This window comes from Monodelphis domestica, chromosome 2 (assembly GCF_027887165.1).
Source record: "Monodelphis domestica isolate mMonDom1 chromosome 2, mMonDom1.pri, whole genome shotgun sequence".
Lineage (NCBI taxonomy): Eukaryota > Metazoa > Chordata > Mammalia > Didelphimorphia > Didelphidae > Monodelphis > Monodelphis domestica.
Window position 1 is genome coordinate 156,738,884 of NC_077228.1, and position 26,013 is coordinate 156,764,896.

At 35.5% G+C, this 26,013-nt stretch overlaps 1 protein-coding gene across 2 annotated transcripts in view; it reads left to right on the top strand.

The window, feature by feature from the left end:
* Positions 1-222: 222 nt before the first annotated feature.
* PCNX2 (pecanex 2) overlaps positions 223-26,013 on the top strand; it is a 409,779-nt gene continuing 383,988 nt past the window's right edge. Inside the window, exons 1-4 of one of the 2 annotated variants that reach the window (XM_007481607.2) lie at positions 223-822; positions 19,218-19,423; positions 19,945-20,065; positions 21,486-21,522. In XM_007481607.2, the coding sequence (XP_007481669.1) occupies positions 670-822; positions 19,218-19,423; positions 19,945-20,065; positions 21,486-21,522 (517 nt within the window). In that variant the 5' untranslated portion in view covers positions 223-669. The remainder of the gene's footprint in view (positions 823-19,217; positions 19,424-19,944; positions 20,066-21,485; positions 21,523-26,013) is intronic. The other variant, XM_007481606.2, reaches the window with a different exon arrangement.

Consider the following 26,013-nt stretch of genomic DNA (forward strand, 5'->3'; position numbering starts at 1 on the left):
ATGTAGAGCAGAAACGAATTTGGGGAGGGAGAGGTTTCAGTAAATCAGGACCATGCTGTGAACTGAGGAAGACAAGCATCCCAAGGATAAGGGAAGAAATTGCACTGGGAGGCATGCTGCAGGATCTCATGTCCAGGAAGCTTTGGGATCCTAGGAGCAGGGAAATGAATCCAGGACAATGTTTCCTCAGCTATCATTGCTATATGAGAGCCACTCTTCGAGCTTGGGGAGGAGGAAGGAGAGGAGTGTGGTAGATGAGGATATGACAGAAAGGGACTGGAAGGGACCTGGACCTGACTCCCTCCCCCTCCAGCTGCCGCGGTACTGGGAGGAGTCCCGGCAGAGGACAAGAGGGGAGGAGCCTTCTGAGCATCTGCAGCCGCCTCTGAGCACGATGGGAAAATCCTTCCTTCCTCGGACATGGCGCCCACTTGCCCGGCAGCAGCAGCCGGCGCCGGCGCCCCCATCAGAGGGTCCCGGCAGAAGGACTGTCCCAGCTCTAGTCGAGGGGGAGTAGGAGGACGTGGTGGAGGAGGAGGCGGTGGAGGTGGGGGGACAACGTGTGACACTCTGTGCTAAGACTGGGGTGGGGGGTGGGGAGTCCGGTGAGCAGCGTAGGTGTGCTCAGAGGGGAAACTGAGGGCCCTGGGCCATCGGGCTACAGCAGGCATGGTGTCCCAGGTGCTGCAATTACTCCGGCAGGGAGTATGGGCTGCGCTTACCGGAGGTTGGTACCACGATCCCGAGCAAAGCAAGTTCACCAATAGCTGTCACCTCTACCTGTGGCTGTTCCTGCTCCTTTTGCCCCTGACGCTGCACCTGGTAAGTGAGGCGGACCTTGGGAAGGAGAGTGGAAGGAGAAAGGGCAGGGGACAGACAAGTTCAGCAGTGACATTTACTGAGAAGTAGGTCAGGAGGGAAAACTAGGAAAGAGAAAACTAGTGTGGAGAAGAGATTACAGAAAATGAGACTGGAGGGGCAGGAAAGCCAGAGGGGAAAGAGACTGAGATAGAGATAGAGACAGAGACGGAAAGAGAGACCGACAGAGAGGGAGGGAGAAAGGAAGGAAGGGAAGAAGGAAAGCAGAAAAGACTTCTGGGGCCTTGAAACTCATTAACATTTGATGCAGGATGTAAAGATGAGTCACCAACCTGCATGTTGCTTTTTCGACTGAGTTTGATTGGTTTGTACATGATGTTGACTCTATTTAATGTGTGGGTAATTTTTGGTATCCTCAATATTTAGTGTGGAAGTATACTAAGTATATGTATAATAGTCCAAATGAAAAATGAAATTTCAAAAGAACAAGTGCATCTTTGTTGGTGTTCTTTTTTGAAGAGATGACCAATTCTTAATGATCTAGTTTGCATTTTTTCTTAACCATTCTTTCTAAGTCAGCAAAAAAAAAAAAAAGAACTCCACAAGAAAGTATAATATCAGATATAATTAGAAATTCTCTGTTTAAGCATTTGGATGACCTACTTAGGAACACTAAATATAAAAACTGGTAGTATTCATAGCTAGTAGAATCAGTTTTAAAAAATGAACAGAAGTCATTCTTTTTTCCAAAATGAAATCTTCTATCATTTCACTATTAAATTGTATCTATCCAATTAAATTCACACTCTCTGGAACCCTAATTTTGGTCAATGACATTCAACCGGTATTCATTGTGGTAAACATTAGATTGATATGTATTAGTCTCTTCACTCAACACTATGATATCTCTTATTTTGTTGTCAGCAGATCTGCCTGTAATCATGGGAATGGAAAACATTTAAATTTTCTTCTGCCCTATAATCTTCATAATTCTACTTTGGGTGAATGTATAATTTTGTTGGATATCTGTAAATGAAAATGATCTTTAACTAGTATTTTCCCTTTCATCTTTTTTGATAATTGTTTTTGCTGATCATTATTTTAGAAACTACAAAATCTGATAATTACTTGCTGATTTTAATCTTACATTAAGCTCTTTGGTTTATGAAAATATAACATTTGAGAGCATTTTGCCTTTATAAAAGCATCTTATGTTCAGTAGGAACACTGTTGCCTTTTCTTGTCATGTTTTGATCTTTTGGGCCTCTGTGGGTGACCTTAGAAATAAAAGATGGTGTTACAGCTCAGTACTCTGCCCTTTAAGTCTGATTGGAAACTTCTATCTCTGAGTTGAGCAGTTGTGATAACTAATGCCTTTTTCAATTTCATTGCTATGTTCTTCACCTGTTATGGAGAGGATCATAGATTTGTGTTTGTCAGGGACCTCAGAAATATTTTATCTCAACTCCCTCATTTTGCAGGTGAGGAGATCTTGGCCCAGAGAGGCAAAGTAATTTGTCTAAGAGTAGAAAAGCTGAGAATTGAACTCTAAGCTTCTGATATCTATATTCAATCTGCTTTGAACCCTGCTCTCTTTCAATACATTGTGATTTATTGAATAGCAGGCCCCATTTAAAGTAAAATTATCAAGAACCTATTCTAAATGGGCTCCTTCAAATTTAGGTTTGGGGTCCAGTTTAAAAAGAAATGTGCCAAATCACAATAATTCAACTTCATAAATCTATTTTACACCCTAGTACAGTGATGATGAATCTTTTAGAGACCTTAGAGACCAACTGCCCAAACTGCACCCTCACACCACATGTGAGCCTCCTGCATTTTCCTAGGTAGGGGAGGGAGGAAGTGTTCCCATTGGGCTGCTGGGCAGAGGCATGGATCATGTAGGAATTGTCCTCAGGTGCACATCGAGAGGGGGGAGGAGATCAGCCCCCTCCAGCATGCTCCTATATGGGTGCCATAGTTTCGCTAACATGGATCTAGTAGGTCAGATTCAACAAATAGATTATATTCTAAGGGTCTAAGTTAGAAAGGGAAATGCATTCTTTACAATTAATTTAGCACTATGCTCTGCACAATTGAAGGAATTGTCATTTATTAATTAAAATTATGAGGTAATTTAAATTATAATTATTATATGTTATATTAAATTATCAAACCATTATATTAATTGAATAAATATATTAAATTAACCACTATAATATATTATGATAATACATAAAATAACAATATGATATATGATCAATATATCAAATCATTAGAATTATAAAATATACTTTAAAATACTAAGAACGTATATTAAACCAATTTAAATTATGGTTTATAGAAATTTATCTCATTTTTATCAGTATCAGTTCACTTTGGGAAAATCAAAATATAATAATAATTTCATAGATTTTACAGAGCTTTAAGATATATGAAATATTCTATTCATAGTGATCCTATGAGTTGGATAGTGCAGTTATTATTACCTATATTTTGCAAATTATGAAAATGAAACTCATTGAGATAAAGTAATTTGCACAAGGTCATATTGCTAGTAAGGAACAAAGCCCAGACTCTAATCCAGGTCTCGTGCTACCAAGACCAATGTTCTTCCTAGTCCTTCAGGATTCATTTGATCTTAAAGATGCTTAAGGGTTTTTTTTCAGTACATGTATGAATTGACAAATATGCACAAACTATTAGTACTTGTTTTCTGTTGTTGAGGATACAGGCCAGAAAGTAGGCTGACATACTATATGATTTCAGTCTACATAGAGTTGTAGGTACCAACCCACATTATGAAGGGAACAGCATGGTTATTAGTAAGAACTAAAGAGTGGCAAAGAAGAGGAGAACATTTCAGATCAGAGGTCAGAGCCCATTTTCTGAATCTATTGCCCGATTTTGTTTTGCCAGATGTTCTTTACAGACCTTAATGATATTTAAAACGTCACTTTTTTTTAACCTTACAGTCTTTTTTTGGTAAGAACCTTTCCCTCCATAGTTATTACCCATTTTACAGATGGAGAAGCTAAAACTCTGTGGGACTGATCACAGAAACTAGCTAGTAAGCATCTAAGACAGGATTCAAACTCAAGTATCCTGACTCCAAGTTGAGTGGTCTTTCCACCATACCAAAGTATATATCTAATTACTCTTCACCTAATTGGTGACTTTGCTTTTCATATTTTTAGCCACCCAGTTACATCCCACAGTATCTGAAGTTGCTCACCAATTTGTCTTGCTTGTATTAGAGACCGCTTGCATTTTCTGAAATTTTGAGCTTTTTTTTTTTTAATTATACTTTCTAAAACTCTAGTTTCACAAGTTAGTAGATTCATAAATGTTGTTCCTAAGGATGTTTTGACAACAAATTTATTTCTGATATTAACTCCAATATTTCTTTCATTTAATACTCTTTCCTATAGCTCCTAGCTGTAACCTTTGTTGTTACATTTGTCTGTGTATGTGCGCATGTGCACACACACACACACATAGAGGGGAATATATATTTGTGTGTGTGTTTCCTTAGACTCTTAGAATACTAGGTCTGTGCCTAATATTTAGCATGATACTTTCCCTTTCCACACAGATTATGTCAATTTAATAAACACTTATTAAGCATCTACTATGTGTCAGGTAATGTGCTAAGTGCTCAGGATACAAATAATAAAAAAAAAGACAGACACTTACAATCTATTAGAGAAATACAGCACAGAAAAGGAAGCTAAAAAGTGTGTGTGAGTGTGAAGGGGTGTCACTAAGGGCTAGTTGGAACAGAGACATGATGTTCTGTGGAGTTGAAATCCATCAGAGCTGCTGATAGAAAATGGAAAGTCCTGGTTCTTTCACCTTACTGGCTTCCATCCTTACTCTATGAACCACCATAATATGAAAAGAACTGAGAAAGGCAGGAACTTAGAGCAACTCTGCTGATACTTCTTCAGGAATATCCCTTGGGTCATGAGCAGAGCTGGATTAGAAGTACCAACTCAACCCTCCTAGTCTTGAGCAGAATGCCATCCCGTGCAGCTGCCCTATTGTGCTGCTTCAAAGGTTGGCTTGAACTGCCTGTGCAGTCAGCTCTGTTGGATGCTTACCCTTTTCTAATATCAGCAGATTCATGTTCATCCTTGAGCTGTTCCTAGGGCAAGTCAATCTTATTTGAGTCAGATCTTATTTCATTTTTGCAAGTTAATCTGTCTTTTTTCCTTATGGATGGCCATTGCCTTTCTACAGACACATTCTAATTTAAATTCATACACGTTCATCCTGGTTTAATGAAATGTGTGTGTGTGTGTGTGTGTGTGTGCGCGCGCGCTATCTCAACAGAGTTTATGAAGAACTACCACTTGCCTGTGCTATGATGTTCTTTTATATGAAACCCTCAGTTAGCATTATATGAAATTGATAATGAAGGTCTAAATTGATTTTTTGATTTTTTTTACTAGAACTTTTCCACGTTAATCTTATACCTATGATGGAGGCTAATTACATTTCAGGCAATTTTCTCCTTACATGCAACAATAGGGAAAATTGACTAATCTTGGTCAAATTTAAGAAACTTAAAATATATTTACTAATCTTACTATGTCTAATGCCTAATTATACTCTTTTTCATATTCCTATACGAATTTGACATATCTGATACTTTATTGTTATTTTTATATGCATATAAAACCTATAGTTTACTATTGTTTGCTAATTTTATTAATTCAGATGGATATGAAGATGTAGTGACCTCTGTATTCAAGTCCAACCTCTGATACATACTAGCTCTATGGCCCTGGCCAAATCACTTAACTTCTCAGGGTCTTAGGCAACTCTAAAATTATCAGTAACTGCAGGGATGAACAATTATCTCTTTAGAGGACAATGCCATTGTAAATGATGATGAATTAGACCCATCATGAAATGGGAGAAGTTCATAGGCTTGGATCTCACTTGAGAAACTATGTGGCATTTAGAATGATTCCAGGTTTCTTCTTGACACTACAATCTATTTGTTTTTAAATCAATTTTTTTCCAATCAGCAAAAATCTGCTTTCTCTCTCATTCATCCCCCACCCCAAAAGAGAAAGAAAGAAAAATAAAAATCCCTGTCATATGCATGTGCAGTCAAGCAAAATAAATCATCTTATTCTATCATATTCTGTACTCTAAATCCATCACTTTTCTATTAGGAATTGGGTAGCATGTCTCTTCATGTGACCTCTGGAATTGTGCTTGATCATTGTGTTGATAGAATGCCTAAATCTTTCAAAGTTGTTTACTTCTTTATAATATTACCATTATCCTAAAAACTCTTCTCTTGATTCTGTTCACTTCTATGTCAGTTTATACAAGTCTTTTCATGCCAGTTTCTCTGAAACAATCCCCTACATCACTGTTTATAGAGTAATACTATTCTATCATATTTTGTTGTTGTTCTTCATTCCTTCCAATCACTTCTGACTCTTAGTTTTACCATTTGGGATTTACTTGGCAAAGAAAAGTGGATAGAAGATTCCAGATACCAGAGTGGTTTTCCATTTCCTGTTCCAGCTCATTTTATAGATAAGCAACTGCAATAAACCACGTTCAGTGACTTGACTAGGGTCACACAGCTACTAAGTTTCTGAGGCCAAGAAGATGAGACTTCCTGGCTTCAGGCCTCACACTCTATCACCACACCACCTAGTTTCCCTTTCTTTCACATAATATGCCAAAAATGTGCCATAACTTATGTAATCTTCCATAATTTATGAACATGGCCTCAATTTCCAATTTGTTGTCAACAAAAAAAGGTTACATTTTATATACCTTTAGCTAGTTTGTTTTGCTTAGAAGAAAATTCTCCCTTAATTTATTCTTCTTATTCCTCCTAATTTCTTTCCCTAATAGTGAAATGTATTTCTACCTTAAACTGCAATGCAATCTTCCATCATTTGACCAGTTTAGATTACAGCGTCACTCACAGTTCAAGTGTTACCCACTCTCCCTACCCTTCCTAATTTTTTCTATAACCTTCTCCTTGCATGAGCCATTATATGAGATAATTTTTCTTAACTTGATTCTTTATTGAGGTGTAAATGTTTAACAACTGGTTTTCTGAAAATATGTGACAATTCTTTAAGTATTTCATTGTTAATATTTTCTCCATCCCTTTGATAAGTCTAGATAATCATTTCAATAGTAACTCAAAACCTAATTTGCAGTTTTTGCTGTTTTCTGACATATAAATGCATACACTAAAAACTTTTTAATGACTTTTTAATGGTTCTAGCACACCCATCTCCCCTCCATCAAGAATATTATTCTTCTCTTTCCTTTTCTTTCTCACTTTAATATAATTAAGACATAACAGAATCACCCCCTTATCCTGTCTGATTAGACTTATTCTTTGACTCTTGACAATGAAAACGTATCAGGTAATAAATGTAATATGTCCTCACATAACAATGTAAAGTTTATCTCTATCAAGTACCTTATAAATGTTTACTTTTTTATGTTTCTATTTTAACTCAATTGTTTGCATCTCAGAATACCTTTGTAGCTCTAGTCTTTGGATCAGAATGGTGGAAAGTATTTTATTTTATTTAAAAAATCAATTATTTCCCTGTAGAATTATCCCTAGTTTTTCTAGACAAATTATTCTTTGTTGTCACCCTATATCCTTTGCTTTCTAGCACATTTTCAAAATTCTCCAAACTTAGTGGTGGCAAAGTCATATGTGATCTTAACTGAACAAAAAAAGTAGACTCGTCATATAGCAAGAGTGTGGAACAGATTGACCAAGAATCTTAATAATATCCTTGTTGAAATGTTAAAAGAACCAGATGAAGATATCCATTATGTTATGATGCTCTGTAGAAGACTTGTTACTAATCATTATCCCTATGAGAAAGTGTGGACAGTGTAAAGAATCACTGCATTAAAGCTATCACAGCTTTACTGGAGTTCTGGAGGATCTAATTCACACACCCCCCCACTTCACTGTAATGGAACCATTTCCCATACTCCATTCAGAAGAAGACAATAATAGTTCATCAGATTGATCCTCACAGCCACGCAGGGATTTGGATGCTTATATTATGCTCACTTTATTATCCTCAGGAATCTGAATCAGACAGAAATTTATATCACTTAGCCATAATCAGATGATTCATAAGTGCTTGAGGCAACACTTGAACTCAGATCTTCCTGACTTCAGGCCCAACACTTTATAAATATATCACCTAGATGTCTCTAATAGTGATGGTGATGGAGCCATGACTAACTATTTTGGAAAGTAATTTAGAATTATGCACAAAAATATGCTAAGGGAGTGCATGTCCTTTGACCTAGATAAACTATTCGTAGACCTGTATCCTAAAGAGATCAAAGACAGAGAGAAGATATTTAAAGCATCTCCCTTTGTGCTGTCAAAACACACATGCACACAAACAAAATGGAAACTAGGTGGGCATTCATGAACTGTGGAAAAGCTGAAGTGTCTTCTTGATCTTGTCATTTCAGATTCTATATAATCAGCCTACAATGTATTTTTTAGTCTTATTCCATTTTACCATCTACATACTCAATTTTATAACCAAACTGAATTATTCTGTATCTTCTAATCTTCATCTTCTCCCCTCTCTTAACTCCATGTTGTTGCTCTTGATATTCTGCATGGTTGGAGTCTATTCCATATGATGTCTATTTCTTGAATGGCTTCCCTTCATTCACAGTCCATCACATGTATCACCTCCTCCATGAAATATTCCTTGACTTTTCCAAGCCTCATTTCCTCCTGGGGCTAAAGGTATCTCTCCCTCCTCAAATTTCTTTTTTCAACCCCCCACCCTGGCATAAATTTCATTTTCCTTGTAGAATACAGGTTCACATGCATCTTTTCTCCATTTCTCAAAATCTCCTTGTTAGCAAGATCTTTCATAACGATCTTTGTATCCCTCTGCTTAATGTGATGTTTAGCACATTTTAAGTTCTTAGTAAATATGTGTTGAATTGAGTTGAAATTAAAAATGCCAACTGGGGAAAAGTGTTATCTCAAAGAATGATCCTTATATGCAAAGATTTAAAAAATATTACCACACAACACAAACCTGCTTCGCGCTTTACAGAAGACACCTTAGACCTTCTTCAATAAGATAGGCATTACATTGGCCTATTTTTAAACATTTTTCCTTTTTTGAAATGTACTTTTTTGAGATAAGAAGAAAGACTGCTTTGGGTGTAGGAAAATGAGCACCAAACTCAGAGTCAGTAGAGACCTGTGTGCATGTGCATCATTGAAAAATACTAATTGTGTAATTTTAGGCAAGTTATTCAACTTCCATGACCCTCAATTTCTTCCTCTGTAAATTGGAGGTAATCTTGCCTTTAGTACCTGCTCCACTGGGGTATTTGGAGAATCAAATGGGCTAATGTATATACAATGCTGTATCAGTGCCAGCTGGTAGCATTTTTATAAGACAGCTGAGGAAAACATTAGTGTAGTGTGTGTGTGTGTGTGTGTGTGTGTGTGTGTGTGTGTGTACATCATGATCTTCACTTATCTAATTTCTTCTGTGACTCATATAACCAAGTAATAAGTAATGAAGTCCTGGCAGAGAGTTAACTTGTTAAGAGTTTTTCCAACATGTGTTGCACCCCCCCCCCCTCCCAGTGTCTGATAAAGAAAATTCCAGAGGCCTAAAGGTGAACCCAGCTTTTAAATAGAAAATTCTGGATATGACTATATCTTAAATAAGAATTCCTTAAGAAAATTCCTGGATGTGAACATACTGTTGCCTTTATGTGTTTGGACATTGTCAAAAGCCTCCAAATCAGGAAGTAAATTTTGTACTTGTTTTTTTTTTTTAAGAAAAATGTCTCATGGGTAGAGATTAAAAAATACAAAGATGTGAATAAATATTTAATAAAACCTATTATGTACCAAGTACCATGCTAAATGCTTTTTACAAATTTAATCTCCTTTGATCCTCACTATAATCCTACAATCCTATGAAGTAGGTGCTATTATTATCCCCATTTTATGGTTGGAGAAACTGGGACGATCAGAGCTCAAGGGATTTGCCTGAAGTCATACAGTTAGTAACTGTCTGAGGCTGAATTTGAACTTTGAGTTTTCTGATTAAAAGTCCCAGTACTCTGTTCCCTGTGCCACCAGCAACTTATATGGAGGAATTGCCTTTGAAGTTAATTAGGACATTTTCCAGAATATTTCCTAGTATGACAGATGGAAAAATTGAGGCACAGAGAAGTCTAATTCCTACAAGATGAATCCTTTTTGGACCAATAACTGATACTCAAAACATAGGACTAATAGTCTGGAGCTCAGCTGATTAGATCCTAGGGCTGATTGTCACAACTTCATTTGGGAAGTGTGAATTTTAAAAATATTCCACCCAAATCAGACCATTCTTTAGAAGATCTGATCTAGCTATTTCCTGATCAGTAACAATGGAGATAATTGGAATAACAGAATCAGGTCTTAGAAACTCTACATTTCTCCTCCCTTCTTAGTTTAACAAGATTTGGAAGGTCTGAATCAAACTCAAGATTTAATTATTTAAGGAAGTGGCCTTCTACAGACATGCAGAAAAAAGAACAGACTTCTGGGCTGTCCTAAGTCAAGCTAAGTCATCATTGGTACAGATGAGACACAGGAAAGTGATGTAAAACTGTCTATATAAGGCACATCACTCTCTCCTCTTTCCCTGGAGAGGCGACTCTGGCTGAGAGTGTGCTTGGTGTTTCAACATCTTGGAGTGTTGGTGGTGAGTTTTGTCCTTGAGCTGATTGTTTGGGCATCTTAGCTGAGCCCCTTTGGAGGTCAAGCTGATTCTTCCTTCACACTCAAAACCTTACTTTCTAGATCTCCTAATCTTCCCGCCTGGTACTAGCCCCTTCCTTCTTCCTTCTTCTTAATCTCCTCCACTATATCAATTAAATCACCATAAAATTTCCAGCTGAGTTTGGGTGTTACATTAGGATTTTATAAATAAAATCCTTGGCAACCAAATAAAATAATTACATTCAGTCTCAACCATAATTTTAACCCTTACAGAAGACAGATTAAAAGCATGAGTTATAAACACATTATAGACTCTACCAGGACTTTGTGGGGAGTTATGAAATTTGTTAGTGCAAGAAAATGATTCCTTTAGGAAGAAATTACAAAGGTTGGTCTTGTTTGCAAGGGTTGGATTGGAGAGAGGAAATACTAGATGATCAAACTAAAGTATAGCAGTGAGAGTGGAAAAGAAGAGATGGATATAAGACATTTTTTAAACCCTTACCTTCTGTCTTGGAACCAATAAACAGTATTGGTTCCAAGACAGAAGAGTGGTAAGGGCTAGGCAATGGGGGTCAAGTGACTTGCCCAGGGTTGCACAGCTGGGAAGTGTCTGAGGCCAGATTTGAAACTAGGACCTCCCATCTCTAGGCTTGTCTCTCAATCCTCTGAGCTACCCAGCTGCCCCCTATAAGAAACATTTTGAAGGAAGAATGAACAGAACCTGGCTGTTGGACTGGACTGGTGATTAGGACTTAAAGGAGAAAAAGATGGAAAGATAACTCTAAAATTTCAAATGGTAATGACTTGGAATATAAATCAATAAAGATCAAATAATCAGGAATAATAGGTCTGAAAACTAGGGAGAAAGGACAGGAGAAATCAAGAACTCTGGCAGGGTCTGGGCAATGAGAATGATGCTCCTACAGTACCAAGAATCTTCACATTAAATCAACACTTCCTCTAGCCTAGAAGATTTCCTTCCCTTTTGTTTAGAGGGACATGATTGACATGGACCCTTCAGGGAGAAGTAGATTGATATACATTGCTGTAATCCAGGGAATGAGTGTAAGGAGGTGGGGTAAAGATGTGGAATAGGTGATAGGCCACCCCTTACAATGATCAATCCTGATCCTCACAGAGCATTTGTTTCTGTCATTGAGTGATTCCAGGTGACTGAACTGTGTTAGATCTTTTAGAGGACTCAATCACAATTCATTAGCTTCAAGTCCAAACTGTCAATCTGCTAACATCTAAAGTGCACACTCCCTTCTGCATTTTTTCCCTCACTATAAAGGGAAGATGGCTAAAAATTCTTTACATAAAATCTAGAATGTCTCTCATCCCCAATTGAAAACATTTTACAATCTTATTGTACTCTTTTATGGGTGTCCTAACACTAGGGAGTCTGAGCAGTAACCACACACATTCCAAGGGTCAATTTATTCATTTATCATCCTGTTTTTATTTAATCTGTTCATTTTAGAAAATACTACTACTGGCCAGTGTATTTTTTAGAGTAATAGAATTTGAGGGGAATTACTTTAAAATAGTTAAATATTTTGATTTTAAATGTATTAAATCCAATATTAATTGGTGGGTAGTCTTAGAATTTCATAACTTAAATTCTCCACATTCATTTGTGGTTTTGGAGCACTTATGAAAACTAGAAACTTTATGAGAACTCTGCTAAGATGAATTTATGCCACAGAATGCTAATGGTTTTGAATGTTCAGAAACCTATTTAACCCTTTTACTGAGAAATTAGTATCTGAGCTCTTTATGTAATATGTAATGCACAAAATATAATGTGCATGTGTGATCATTTAAATTCATATCATTATATGTTCTTGTATATACCCTATTTATGTAACTATATATTTATATTATTTATATCACACTTCTGATTCAATATAAATCAGGTATTGTTTTTATTTCATTATATTACTTGTTATTAATATGATTCTTACTTATGACCCTGGCAACAGATAATATTTTAGATTAGTAAATAGAGGACATGCACTTTAAAACCCATATAAATTTCTAAATGCATAAAGGTACATACTGTATGAGTTCAAGTAGCAATACTGGGCTTGCCTTAAATGAATTTATTGCTTGACTTGGAACTACTTTTTTCTGAATGAACATTTACAAATAAAGATTTGTTTAAAAGTTCACTATCCATTATCATAAAGACTTTTAACTTAAAAGATGACACAAAACTAGGCTCATTGCTGGTACTCACACTGGCTACCAAAAATTTCAAACAAAATTGGCTTGTAGCCTTTTACATTTTTCTGCCCAGAAGGTAACCCAAGTGTGGATTCAGAAGAAATTATTTCCATTTGGATGGGGAAAATTTTATTTCACCTGACTCTAATAATGTGGAGGTCTTTTCTTCCTAAAAGCTTTCTCTGTGATAAATGATGTCCCAAGGATCCAGTCAGGTTTATGACTATAATGCTTATGTGTATCATTATTTTTCAATACATGCCCATTAGAATGATGTTATCTCCTCACCTATTAAAAATCCTGTCCTTATTACTTTAAACCATGATTTCCTGGATATTTGTAGGTGCTGAGGTTATTTGTGGATGTTTAATACTAGTACCAAAATGGAAAAAAAAACTTCCTGTATTCTTTTTTAGATTTTATTTTTCTTCAGTTTCAGGTAAAAATAATTTTTACCATTCATTTAAAAAAAATTTGAGTTCCAAATTCTTTCCCTCCTTCCCACCCTCCTTCCATCCTTTCTTCTTTTTAAAGTTTTATAAAATTTGATCCATATAGTCTTTCTTTATATATATATATATATATATATATAATATTTTCTAGTGATTTTTCATGGCATTTTAATTCCAGCAGAATGTTGTGATATCTAACCACTATTGTGATATCTAATGCTGGAGCCAAGTTAACCAGATAACTGTCTTATAGAGGCAGCAGAGGTGGCACAGTAGGCAAGAGTCCTGGAGTCAGGAAGTTCAAATTCAGTCTCAGACAGTGAACTATATGTGTGACACTGGACAAATCCTTTAACAAACTATCTACCTCAGTTTCCTTAATGGTAAAATTGAGATAACCCACCTCACCAGGTTGTTAAAGTGAGGATCAAATGGCATAGCATGAAGAGTGGCAAATAATGGGCACTTAATAAATGCTTGTTCCTTCATCTCTACTTTTTAAATGGAAAGAAAAATGAAAGAGAAAAAATACAAGGATTGCAGAAAGTATATCTGACCTGTCAAAATTTGAGTGCCCCTCTAGCTATTTGCCAGGACCCACTTCTACTACTCCTAGTTCTCCCAGGATACCATCTATTATTCCACATGTTACTAATATATTGAGAACACAGACAAAGCAGTTATTTGTTTTAGCAAATGTAGTGAGGGTCACTTCTTGTAAAGCCACAAAGGAAAATACTGAAGGAAGTAATTTATTGGAGGTTCCTTCCACTAACAAAAGAAAAAGAACACACAGGCATGCTCTTCAGTAGTGAATCACTGGTTTGAAAGGTAACAACACTGCTCAGCAGAGAACAATTACTCCCTTGCCTCACTGTAATATGAGGATGATGATCCTGGGCTCTTGAAAACTGTATCAACATGGCACTGGCTCTCATGAATGCTCCAAAGTGGGAAAGGTTTAAGTGAAGACCCAGAAGATGGACTGTGCCCAATTAGCTTCGTTCAGAGTCTCATTTCTAGGTTAATGGGTGGTGATTTTTTTTTAATCTATTGCAGCTCTTAAAGAATTTTTATTAAGTTCTCTAGTCTACATCAGTGGGATAAAGCACCAGACCAACCACATTATATGTAGTACCCTCTGTCTGCCCTACTCACCTGCCTCATCAATCATGCATGCCTGGAAGCAAGCCCACCCCAAGTTTTTTTTATGCTTAACTGGAATATTTAATGAGCATGCTCCAAATGGGGAGGCTGGATGCATACTCAGTAAGTGTTCCAGTCAAGGGTATGGAATTGAGAAGATTGGCGAGACTGAGAAGAGAGGAGAGGCAAAAATGTCACACACCCCATTCTCTGACGTTCTGAAGTAAACAAATACAATTAGAATCACATACAAAAATAAAGAAATGCTAAGCAAAGATTCGTTCTAGAGCTGAGAAGAAATCAGAGCAGATCTTAGAAGTGACAGAAGATCCTCATTCCCCTTGTGTGATTTCCAAACACCATTTCCCATGTTTGTAGGTGTGTGTTTTGTCTTCAGAAAACATAAAAAAGTACACCTCTATATATAGAACTTTTAAGGTAAGTTTTTTTTTTTATGTTTTAAAAGTCATATGATCATACATTCAAAATTGGAAGTAATCCTGTCCCTCTCCCTCTTTTGTTGGCTCAAAATGAAGCTCATAGAGGAGGCCAAGTAACTTGTTCACTCAGTCACACTGTGAGTTCATAAGTTTTTCAGGTAGGATTTGAACCCTGTCCTCTCATGCCAATCCAATATTTTCCCCATACCATAAAATCATTCTTTTGAAAATCCAAATGTAGATGCTAATCTAATTAGAATTCTTATGATTCACTTGCCCAGATATCATAAGGGAAGGAAATAAAATTTCATAAGTTAATTTTCTGGATAATTTTACTAGCATGCCAAAATATATTTTATTTGAATTGTTTTTGGCAGAAATGTTTCTAAAATTTATGCATACTTCTTTTCCAGCTTTAACGTTACTAAACATAGTTTATCATTTTCTTGATGATTCTTGTTCATCATTCTTAAGTTCAATTCTTATATTGTGTTGCAACATGATCATGCCCTGGGTGAGCTGGGTGGCTCAGTGGATTAAGAACCAGGCCTAGAAATGGACAGAAGGTCCTGGGTTCAAATCTGGCCTCAGACACTTCCTAGCTGTGTGACCTTAGGCAGGTCACTTAATCCCCATTGCCTAGCCCTTACCACTCTTCTACTTTGCAATCAATATACAGTATTGATTCTAAGACAGATAAGACAGAAGGTAAAGGTTAAAAAAAAAACAACCTGATGATGCCCACTAGGGATTTGGGGATTTATGGAAGTTTTCTTAGAGATTTATCACCTCCTTGTTCATCCTCAAACTGTTACCTGATAATTTTTGCTCTGGTAAGTTTTCTAATACAGTTTAATTTTTTAAAATCTGCTGCTTCTAGTCATCTGTGTCCTGAGAACCAATATAAGCATATTTATTAAATAGAACTTTGCTTAAAGCTAAATAGGTTATGAGTGAAGTCCTTGAACAGTTTTTCTTTGAGTAGAAGAAACACTGGGATTTTATAAGCACTTTGCAAATCTATCTTGTCTACTTGCAAGTTTTTTTTCTTTCTTTCTTTGTCCATAGTTCTTGCTTGTGTTTCATATATCTGACCTCTTATTAACTGACTAATGAAGAATTATTTAGATTCAGATATTTGAGAAGGTAATTTAGAAGGTTATATTTTCCTGTCTTTGCTTACTATTTTGGGAAATATTAAAGTGGTTTTATGATTTCATCAATATTTGGTATTTCTCCAATAATAAAGATGCCTACCCAATCTCTGCTCTTCTTGTCTATAGAACATGTTTGCCATAGGGAATCTACCCAATGTGCTGGAGGCACATTGTTTTCTTTTTTTTCTCCAATATTAGGGAAGTACCAGTGATTAATTCTGACAGTCCACATTATCCCTTCTCAAGTGATAAACCCATTTTCTCTTTCTCTAATATATTTCTTTGATACCACCTTTACTCCCCTTCTTCTTTAGAGTTTTTCCACAGGTAAATATGTTGCCACCTGTTCACATTCACCATATATATGCCTTTCATTGTCATCTGTATGGTATTTATATTTGGGGTTTCTTAAATTTTATTTTTGGGGACTGTAATATTCCATGTCACACTACCATATAGCAACATTGGTAAAATGTTAATATTGAAAAAGCTGAAGATTTGGGGACAGTAAAGAGCTTTGCATTTCTCTTAAAGCAATCTTAACTACCCTTTTAATCCTGTTCAACTCAGATGTAACTTATTAGCCATCTTATTTAATTAGCTTCATCATTAGTGATTCTTCATACTAGCATGTGATGCTGGCAGCCTGGTAGGGTAGAAAAAATCCTAGCTCTAAATCTGGAAGACCTGGGGGCTTCTTGATGTTATTTTATTTGTGCCTTTGAGGACATCGTGCAGCTGCTTTGGGCTTCAATTTCCTCATCAGGAAAACAAGAGGGGGTGATTCATGATCTCTAGGGTCTTTTTAGCTTTTTATCTATAATTCTATGGTTTATTGAGCTTTATAGCAAAACAAGGCATGATGTATGTTAAGGTAAAGACCCATGAAAACCCTGATATGCCACAGTAATTCTATCTTGGGTAAGGGTATCTTTAGCAAACTTGCACACTGCCACTGCTTTATACCTCCCAGCTTCTCTAATCTCTTCTCTACCATTTACTTCTCTAACTCTTTTTGCACAATATCTTCATGAGTGAAAAGCAGTCCCACTTGTGCATCAGAAGACTTTCTTATTATCTAGTATCCCAATAATATATATGCCCCTACCTTTCTGTAATTTTTTTCACCCAAAGTCGAGTTTTCTTGGAATCTATTAAAGACATTAGGGGAATATATCTATTGGGGGTTTGTCTTGTATATATTTAAGTCTGCTCTCATTTAAGGAAAGAGGGAAAGGACTTGATACAAAATATGCAAAATCACAGGAAATCTATGTAATATTTAAATTAGTTGTTTAATGGAACATAATGGATAAAATTCTTTATTATCAGATATTTCTATTAGGATTTTCCTAAGGATTATGATACTGTCTTTGGTATCCAAAAAGATTATTGTAGTGTCATCAAAACTAATGTACTTTGAAAACAGAGATAAGAATGGAGTTGTTATGATCCCTTTCCCACCTCATTTAGTTACTCTGTAAATGGTGTTTTCCCTCCTTTCAGCCTTGACTAATGTGACTTGAATGGAAGTTTGCCTTAAAATGAAACCTTCCAACATAACAATGGAAAAGTAGAAAGACTTTTTTTTTGTGAAATATAGTTGACAGAGTATTCAGATATGTTTTATGTGTGACTAAATAAGTTTGGTAACCTATTCTCAAGGATTTTTCAAGTTACAATTGAACTAATGTTTCATGACAGGTTGTCTCTTGTGTACATTTAAACTCCTTCCATTCCCCTTTTCTTTATCTCTGCCTCTCTGTTTCCCTCCACTTTCTCTGCCTATATACATCTATTTCATATGTATATATATTTGCATATATCTATATGTCAAAAAGAAGGCAGACACATGTAAAACTAGAAGAAGAATAGTGAGAGGCCACTAGAAACTATTGCTGAGCTACAGTGGGCTCAAGATCACTCCTAAACCACATTCTAAGTATTTCAGATAATATATGTTGTAAAAAAATCCTGCTACCTATATTCTAGTGGGAAAAATAATTCATTCATTTGATTAATTTTTAACCTCCTATAAAGTAAGAGCAGGTAAGTGGGCATGAAAGATCCTTTGTTCACCTGTCATTTGACATTGGTGAAACTTTTTTTCTTTCTGTTTCATTCTCTTGGTTTGGTTAAAGGGAATATATTCTTGGACTGCCCACTGAGAACATATCTACTTTTTATAATACCTAAAGACTGGTTCATGTTGTATGTATACTCTCAATTTGCCTGATATATAGGAAAGGATAAATTTCCAAAGGGCTAGAGACATGTGTCACAATGAAAATCCTTGTCCAAATCTATGAAAGTGATAAAAAATTTGTCTACAGAATTCTAAATTCTGTATTCTAAGAAAAAGGAGTGAGATGTTGAGAAGGGAAACAGTCATTTGATTTTTATCATGTAATGGAGCTGCTTGTAAGTTGATGAGTTAACCCATGATCTATTCTATGAAAAGTGGTGGCATTTCTGTCTACAAATCAAATATTTATTCATCAGTTTATTCAGTATTATTCCCACATCATGAGATGACAAGCCTTGTCTTGATAGCCTCCAAGTCAGGAGCCCTTGCTTGGTTCTATCTTAACTTTGTCATAAGCTATCTATTCAATTTAGAAAATTTCATTAATTTCTTGAAGTTCCAGGTTCCTCATATGAAAAAAAGTTAAATTATATGATTCCTAAGGTTTCTTCCATAGCTGTCTTTAACTATCTAATAACCCCTGCTCAATTTTCTTATTTTTATAAGCAGCTGGCTAGTTTTTTTTAATTGCCAGTCTTCTCCTCCTATATATATATATTTTTGTATTCCTGACTGTAAGAAAATGTCTTCAAATCTGGGATTCTATTCAATTCTAACTGTGTAATCAGACTCAAAAATTCAAGACTTGGTTTCATTGAGTGTTATGGTCATCACCAACTAGCCAGGCAACTGGTGATGCATCTTTCTCTACATAGCTAGACTGGCCCTCAAAATAGACCTAGTTTATTGTTTGGGACCCTTTCTCCAATTATGTTAGATGCTTAACTAGAGCAAAGACAAAACAAATTATTGCAAGGGTTTAGTATATCAATGTTAGATTGTTAGGAATTGAAGTAGGAAAGAATTTTATCTATAAGCGAATAATGGTGTTGGAATCATATTTAGTTGATGAATCCATCTTGATTTCTTGTATTTTTTCCTCAGGCTTTCCCTCCAAATGCAATCACCATCTTTATTTACTGCAGTTCTGTGACTATATTCTTCACAGTAATAAAGCTGGTTAGTTATCGTCTACACCTTATGTTTGATGAAGGGGAAGTGATTCAGCAAAGGAGCTCCTTAAGTACTGAAAGACAGAACAAAGAAAAAGAGGCCAAGAGTGAAAATGTAATTCACCACAAGAGTCCAAGGTAATTAGCAATTTATGGAATCATTCTATACTGGAATTTGTTCATTTTTATGGTTTCATTTTTCCTTATTCCTCTGTCTATTTTTACTTATATACATTGTTAGCTGTATATGTAATTCTATGTTTTTATGAATGTAATGCATATGTGTAATCATACAAACATGCATATATATTTATCCCCTTGGTTTTTTTTTTAGCAAAATAATATATATTTGAAGAATCTTTTCAAATTCTTGAATCAATTCAAATTTTAAAAATCCTCATTATGTATGATGCAACTTGGAGTTTGAACTAAAAATTAGTTTTTTTGAACAAACATTTGCATTGGTATTATCATTTTTCCAGTTCAATGCTTAGAATTTTCCTTGGAATTCTAAAAAGAAGACCAATCTAACTGTGTTTAAATATAATGACAAAATAGATTGGGAGAAATTGGTTTTATTAAAGCACCATGAAAATAACCATGGTTTCTTTAGCAATATGACTGCTTTAACTCTTTTCTCTTCTTATTTTTTATGTCAGCAATAACAGACAGACCAATAATGGAAAAGTAGAAGAGGTTAATCGAAATCTCTCTACACCTCCACTTCACTGTAGTTCAAGAGGACACAGCATAAATTCTCATTACTCTTCTGGCCTCTTGGTTAGTATTTTCCTTTTCTATATCATCATTATTATTTTGTTTCAGAGTTCAATTTCAATTTTTCACAAAATATATATTAGGAATTTAAGTGTTTTGGATATGTGTATGTACTGACTTGTATTCATTTGAAGACAAAGGCATCTGACATTTAAATAAAAGCAGACTCATATCGCAGTTAATGTCATACATGAAGTGGACTCAAATGTCACTTTTCATTCAAACTAGATAATAAAATGTGTACAGATTTAATTTCACTTTGTTTTTTTTTTTAATGAACTTGGGCTCAAATTAAACTTTTAGCCCTCTGATTTTCACAAAGGAAAAATGGGGAGAATATTACCAGTAATAATTACCTCCCAAGGGTATTGTGAGACTCAAAATATGTCTCTAAAGAATTTTGTAAATTTCATACCAGTATATTTGGTTAGAACATGAGCTGAAAGGCAAAGTAATAACCAGGAGCAAAATGACCTGCATTAAAGTCCTGTCTCTGACACATATATACACATGACTATGTAACCTTGGGCAAGTCACTGAAAACCTCTCAAAACCTTGTGATATTGTGACTACAAGTCACAGAATAAGTATAAATCTCCATTGATAGGAGGAATTTCCTCATTTAGGGGTTTCCTACATCATAAAAATAATGGACTGAGTTAAAAAATACATAGAAGCCAAATATTATTGTTGTTGTTGTTGTTATCTAATAAAACTGATTTTTTTTACCCTGTAAAGAGAGGTAATAAATCTGCAGGTAGTTTTTCACATATTAATTTAAAGTACTATTCATGCATTTTTAGGCCCTCTGCAAATTGATTTTCTATAGGTGTACAATATCTCCCACTTTTCACTCTATTGAAGTTTAAAACTGCACTAAATTTTCTGTTTTTATTTCTGTATTTATTTCCTTCTATACTTTTTTAGTGCTTGTTACTTTGCCAAGAAAAGACTTACATATGACCCTTCACATTCTCCTCTCTACCACCTTTGAATCATTAATCATACAGTTTCTTTTACTTAAAATGCCTTCTGTACATCTTTCCATAGAACCTATTACTTTTTTTCCCTTCAAAATCTTACAATTTACATACTTTTAAAAATAACTCCTGGTTCTCATTCCTACAAGTCACTCCACTATATTTCTGTTCTCTCCCTTTTCTTTCTCACTTCTTAAAATAATTTGTGCATGTCTCTATCTTTGTACAGCTATAATTAATTGTGTATATGTGAATATATCTCTGGTAGACTTTCTTTGCCCACTGGATCATAAGCTCGTTGATGACAGGGACTATACTGTCTGCTTCCTACAATGCTTTGCAAAGAGCATCTCATTAAATAGTGGCTTGAGTGGCTTGTAAATGCCTGCTAACATATATATTCAATTTAAGTCATATTGATTTTTTTCATTTCCTTTGTATAGGAATTGCCAGCACAGGAGACAGTTGAAGATTTAAAAGGTACAGTGTCTTTATTTTCCATAGGTAGATAGATAATTAAGCATTTACTATGCTCAAGGAACTATGCTAAGCACAGTATATACAAATATAGTGGTTAAAAGAACACAGACCCTACCTTCAAGGAGCTTATTTTCTAATAGGAGAAAACAATACATACAAGGGGGCTGGAAAACAGGGATGATTCTAGAGAAAGGCAAAGTGCAAAGTCCTAAATATCAGGAGGAGACCAGGAGAGAATGGAAGTTGATAATCAATATTATTTTAGCTCTTTTTAAAAATTGAGGTATTCAATTTAAAATGTTCTCATTAGAAATTGCCATATTTGAGTTTAGAATTTGTTTAAATCACTAAATTCACTAGTAGAAATTATTGTCTCAGAAACACCATCCAGTGACAAATGACAATGGTGACTAAATCACTGATGTCAATTTTTTTTTAATTCTTACCTTCCATCTTAGAATCAATACTGTGTATTGGTTCCAAAGCAGAAGAGTGGTAAGAGCTAGGCAATGGGGGTTAAGTGACTTGCCCAGGGTCACACAGCTGAGACGTGTCTGAGGCCAGATTTGAACCCAGGACTTCCCATCTCTAGTGGTTCTCAATCCACTGAGCTACCCAGCTGCCCCCTGATGTCAAGGTTTTTTTTTCTCTACCTCCTTTAAAAAGTGAGTGAGACAAATTATGTAGCATACAAGTTAAAAAAATTTTTAGCGTTGTTTTGTTTTAATGTTTTAAAGTATTATAGCTTCTACCTGTCTGAAAACTTTTTGTATTTAAAAATAATTTGCAGAGATACATAATTCTTGATAGGTAGCATAGAGGAGTATATAGAGTATATGCACTATATAGTATATAGTGTGTGTATATAGATGCATATATGAGGGTATATTATATAATGAGTAGAGTTGATCTCAGAATCAGGATGTCCTGGATTCAAGTCCTCCCTCTAAAATATAATAGCTGTGATAAGTAATTTAACCTTTTGGTGGTTCCAGGTAACTATCTATAATAGCCAAATAGTTATCCTTCCTAACATTTTTATGTCTTACTGTTTGTTCTGTCTTCCTTAATTTCACTAAAAAAGCAGCTTTTTAGTTCATCTTCATATAGTTCCATACAAAACAATGAGAAATTCCTTCTAGTGTAAGGAGACATGTTGGTTTTCTTAATAAAACATCCTTTTGTGATATGAAAATGTAAGTGCATGATGCAGATAAGTTTCAGAGGCCACTTCCATCTTTCTCTATTGTATGTAGCTTTTCTCCAGTAAACGTAGGTCCAAGTCCTGAATATTTTGGGATTATCAATCCACAGATATACACAGTTTCAAAACAATTCACATTCTGCTGTTTATCTTTGTGTGTTTACATGCATGCATGCATGCATGTGTGCACTAGCCTGCATTTGTATTTATTTTGTTAAGCATTTTCCAATTACATTGCAATTTGAATCTCTGTTTGGTCCTTGGTTCCAAATTGGACTGCCCCAAAGTCCAGACCAAGTTTCCCTCTTGCTTAGGAAGCTTCTATGGCTCCCTTTGACCTCAAGGATAAAATACACACATTCCTTTATTTGACTTATTAAATCATTTAGAGTTGGATCCAAATCCTCTTTTCTTTTTCTTTCTTTCTGACACTTATTTTTTATATTTCCTGGACAAACTCATCAGCATACAGTGATTTTTTAATAAATCTCTCAAAGTCTGCTATGGAACTTTGTAGTTTGTTAAGGTAGAAGATCCTATTCCCAAATGCCTATAAATATATTCACCCATCATCTTCCTTATCATATCCTTGAGTACTATATAAAAAACAAAATCCTCAGGATCTATTAATACATTGATTTTGGGGAAATAGTACCATGTCATCAATACAAATAGAGCATTAACATGGGGGTACAGACAAGCAACATAGCATTGTGGTGCTATTGAGTTCATCAAAGTCAAACTATGTTGTCCCAACAGACAACTAAAACTCTGAAGAATAGCAGGGGAAATGCTTTGTTTAAAAACTGTTTAAAAATTATCAGTATAAGCATATTTATCAAAGTCAGTCGGACTATCATTACATTCATCAGCCATTCCACAAGTATTTAATGAGTCCCTGCTCTGTATTCAACCTTGTCTTGGATCCTGGAACAATTACAAAGAAATATAAAAAATGGTTCATATACTAACTTATAATTAGGGAGACAAGAAATGCCCATGTGAAATAGGCTCAGTATGGTACAATAGCGTTCAAGAGTTCAAATCCCGATTCAATTACATACTCAGACAAGTCACATAGCCTACTGTGGCCCCAGTTTTCTTATCTTTAAAAATAAGTGGAGTTCTTGTAAAATGATATGATCACTAAGATCCCTTGAATCAACCATTTGAATAAACCAGCAATCCAAGAGGTGTCACTAAACAACCTATAATTAAAGATAAATCAATAGGCAAACATTTATCTGTCTCCTGCCACTTGTAATACTCTGTTTTTAGCTTTCTTAATACACCTTATGCTCCTCTTAACTGTTCTAAGACACATATGTGAAGCCTATCCTGATTCTTCAGCTGGCAATGCCTTCCCCTTTCCCCAAATTATTTTGTAATTATTTTGTTTGTATTTTATATTCATGTAACCATCCTCTCCCTGATAGAAAGTAAATTTCATAAGGTCAAGGAATGTTTACTTTTTGTCTTTTTATCTCCTGGGCTAGAATCTTGCCTGATAAATATTAATAACAGTATGTAAGCCTGACAAAAATAAATTCTTGTTTGTTGATTGATCCAAGGCACTGTACTAGCTGCTGGGAAAAGAAAAAGGTGTGAAATCTCTTTGGGAAAATAAGTTAAATGTAAAGAATTAGGTAACGAACAAAAAAATACCTTATATACAGTAATAATGGCAAAGTTCTATGATTTAGAAGGCAAGAGAGTTACATCTAATTGGAGTAGTATTGAACTCATTCACAGGGGAGGTGAATTAAGGAAGGGAAGGACTTTGATTAAATGAAGAGAAGGGAGAGAGGCTTCAAGGCAAGGAGAATGGTACCTTTATTCAACCTCCCAACTGCTCATTTCTCTCCCCTCAAATACTCTTGCCTTTACTGTATGTATATTTGTGGTTATACATGTTGTTTCCCCCTTTAGAATATCAACCCCTTGAAAGCAAAGACTTTTATTTTTTATTTTTCTATACTCAGCAGGTAGCACAGTGTTTGGCATATGTTGCTGTTCATTCGTTTCAGTCCTGTATGATTCTTTGTGACCTCATTTGGAGCTTTCTTGGCAGAGATACTAGAGTGGTTTGCCATTTCCTTCTCCAGCTCATTTTTATAGATGAGGAACTGAGGCAAACAGGGTTAAGTGACTTGTCCACAGTCACACAGCTAATAAGTATCTAAGACTGGGTTTGAATTAATGAAGATGAATCTTCCTGACCCCAAGCCTGGTGCTCTATCCACTGTGCCATATAGCTGCCCCATTTGATCTATGGTAGACTTTTAATACACTGCTTATTTGCTTGCTTGCTTGGTACTTCTGGCAACCAATGAATTAGTTAGCACATCAGTTAATATTAGAATGAAGATTAATTACAAGTAGATTTAGGGGAGATCTATTAGAAAGAAAGGTCCAGACCTGAGATTGAGAGCCTTGAATGACAATGTAGATAGTGTTTGTATTTTATTCTGTGAATCAGTTATCTTGCACCCTGGTATTAAAGCATTAAAATAACTAAATTTCATGCAAGTCCTCTTTGCCAGCTCCTTGACACAACTTTTAGTTGTTCAGGTGTCAAACACTGGAAGCCACAGTGCAGGTGGGAGCTTGGGATGAGAGAAGCAGAATTCAAGGAGGGGAAAGGATTTATCCTCTTTGGACATGCTGTGTTCTATTTCTGGAGTCCCCTGAGTCACTGCATTGCTTTTCCAGATTTGCTTCCCCCTAGAGAATAGCATCTCTGCAGAAGAGGTAGATTTCTTCCTGTAAATATGTATGTATGCATATTGTGTGTTAAATATACAATAACATTCACATAAAAATATGTAATATATTAAATATTATATGTATACATTAAGTGTCATTTGGCAATGTCTGGCCAAACTGACTTTCCTACTCTTCTTTCTACATGACATTCCACCTCCTGGCCTCTTGAATCAACATGCCTGGAATGTGATCCCTCCTTTCTTCTGCCTTTTAAAATCCCTCTGTTCCTTCAAGACTCAGCTCAAGCTCTACCTTCTATGTGAAGCCTTTCCTCATTCCCTCAGCTTCTAGGGCTTTCTCCTTCACCTTATTCCCTCCCCACAAAAAAGAACTACCACCACTCTATTTGATGCCTATCTATATAGCTATGCATGACGCCTCTGTTGACAAAACAGAAGCTCCTTGAAGTCAAGGAATGTTCTGTTTTGGTCTTTATATGCCCAGTGCACAGATAGCACCTAGTAGGTACTTTGTAAATATTTTTTTATTTATTGGTTAATTGGATGGGTATATAATAAAAA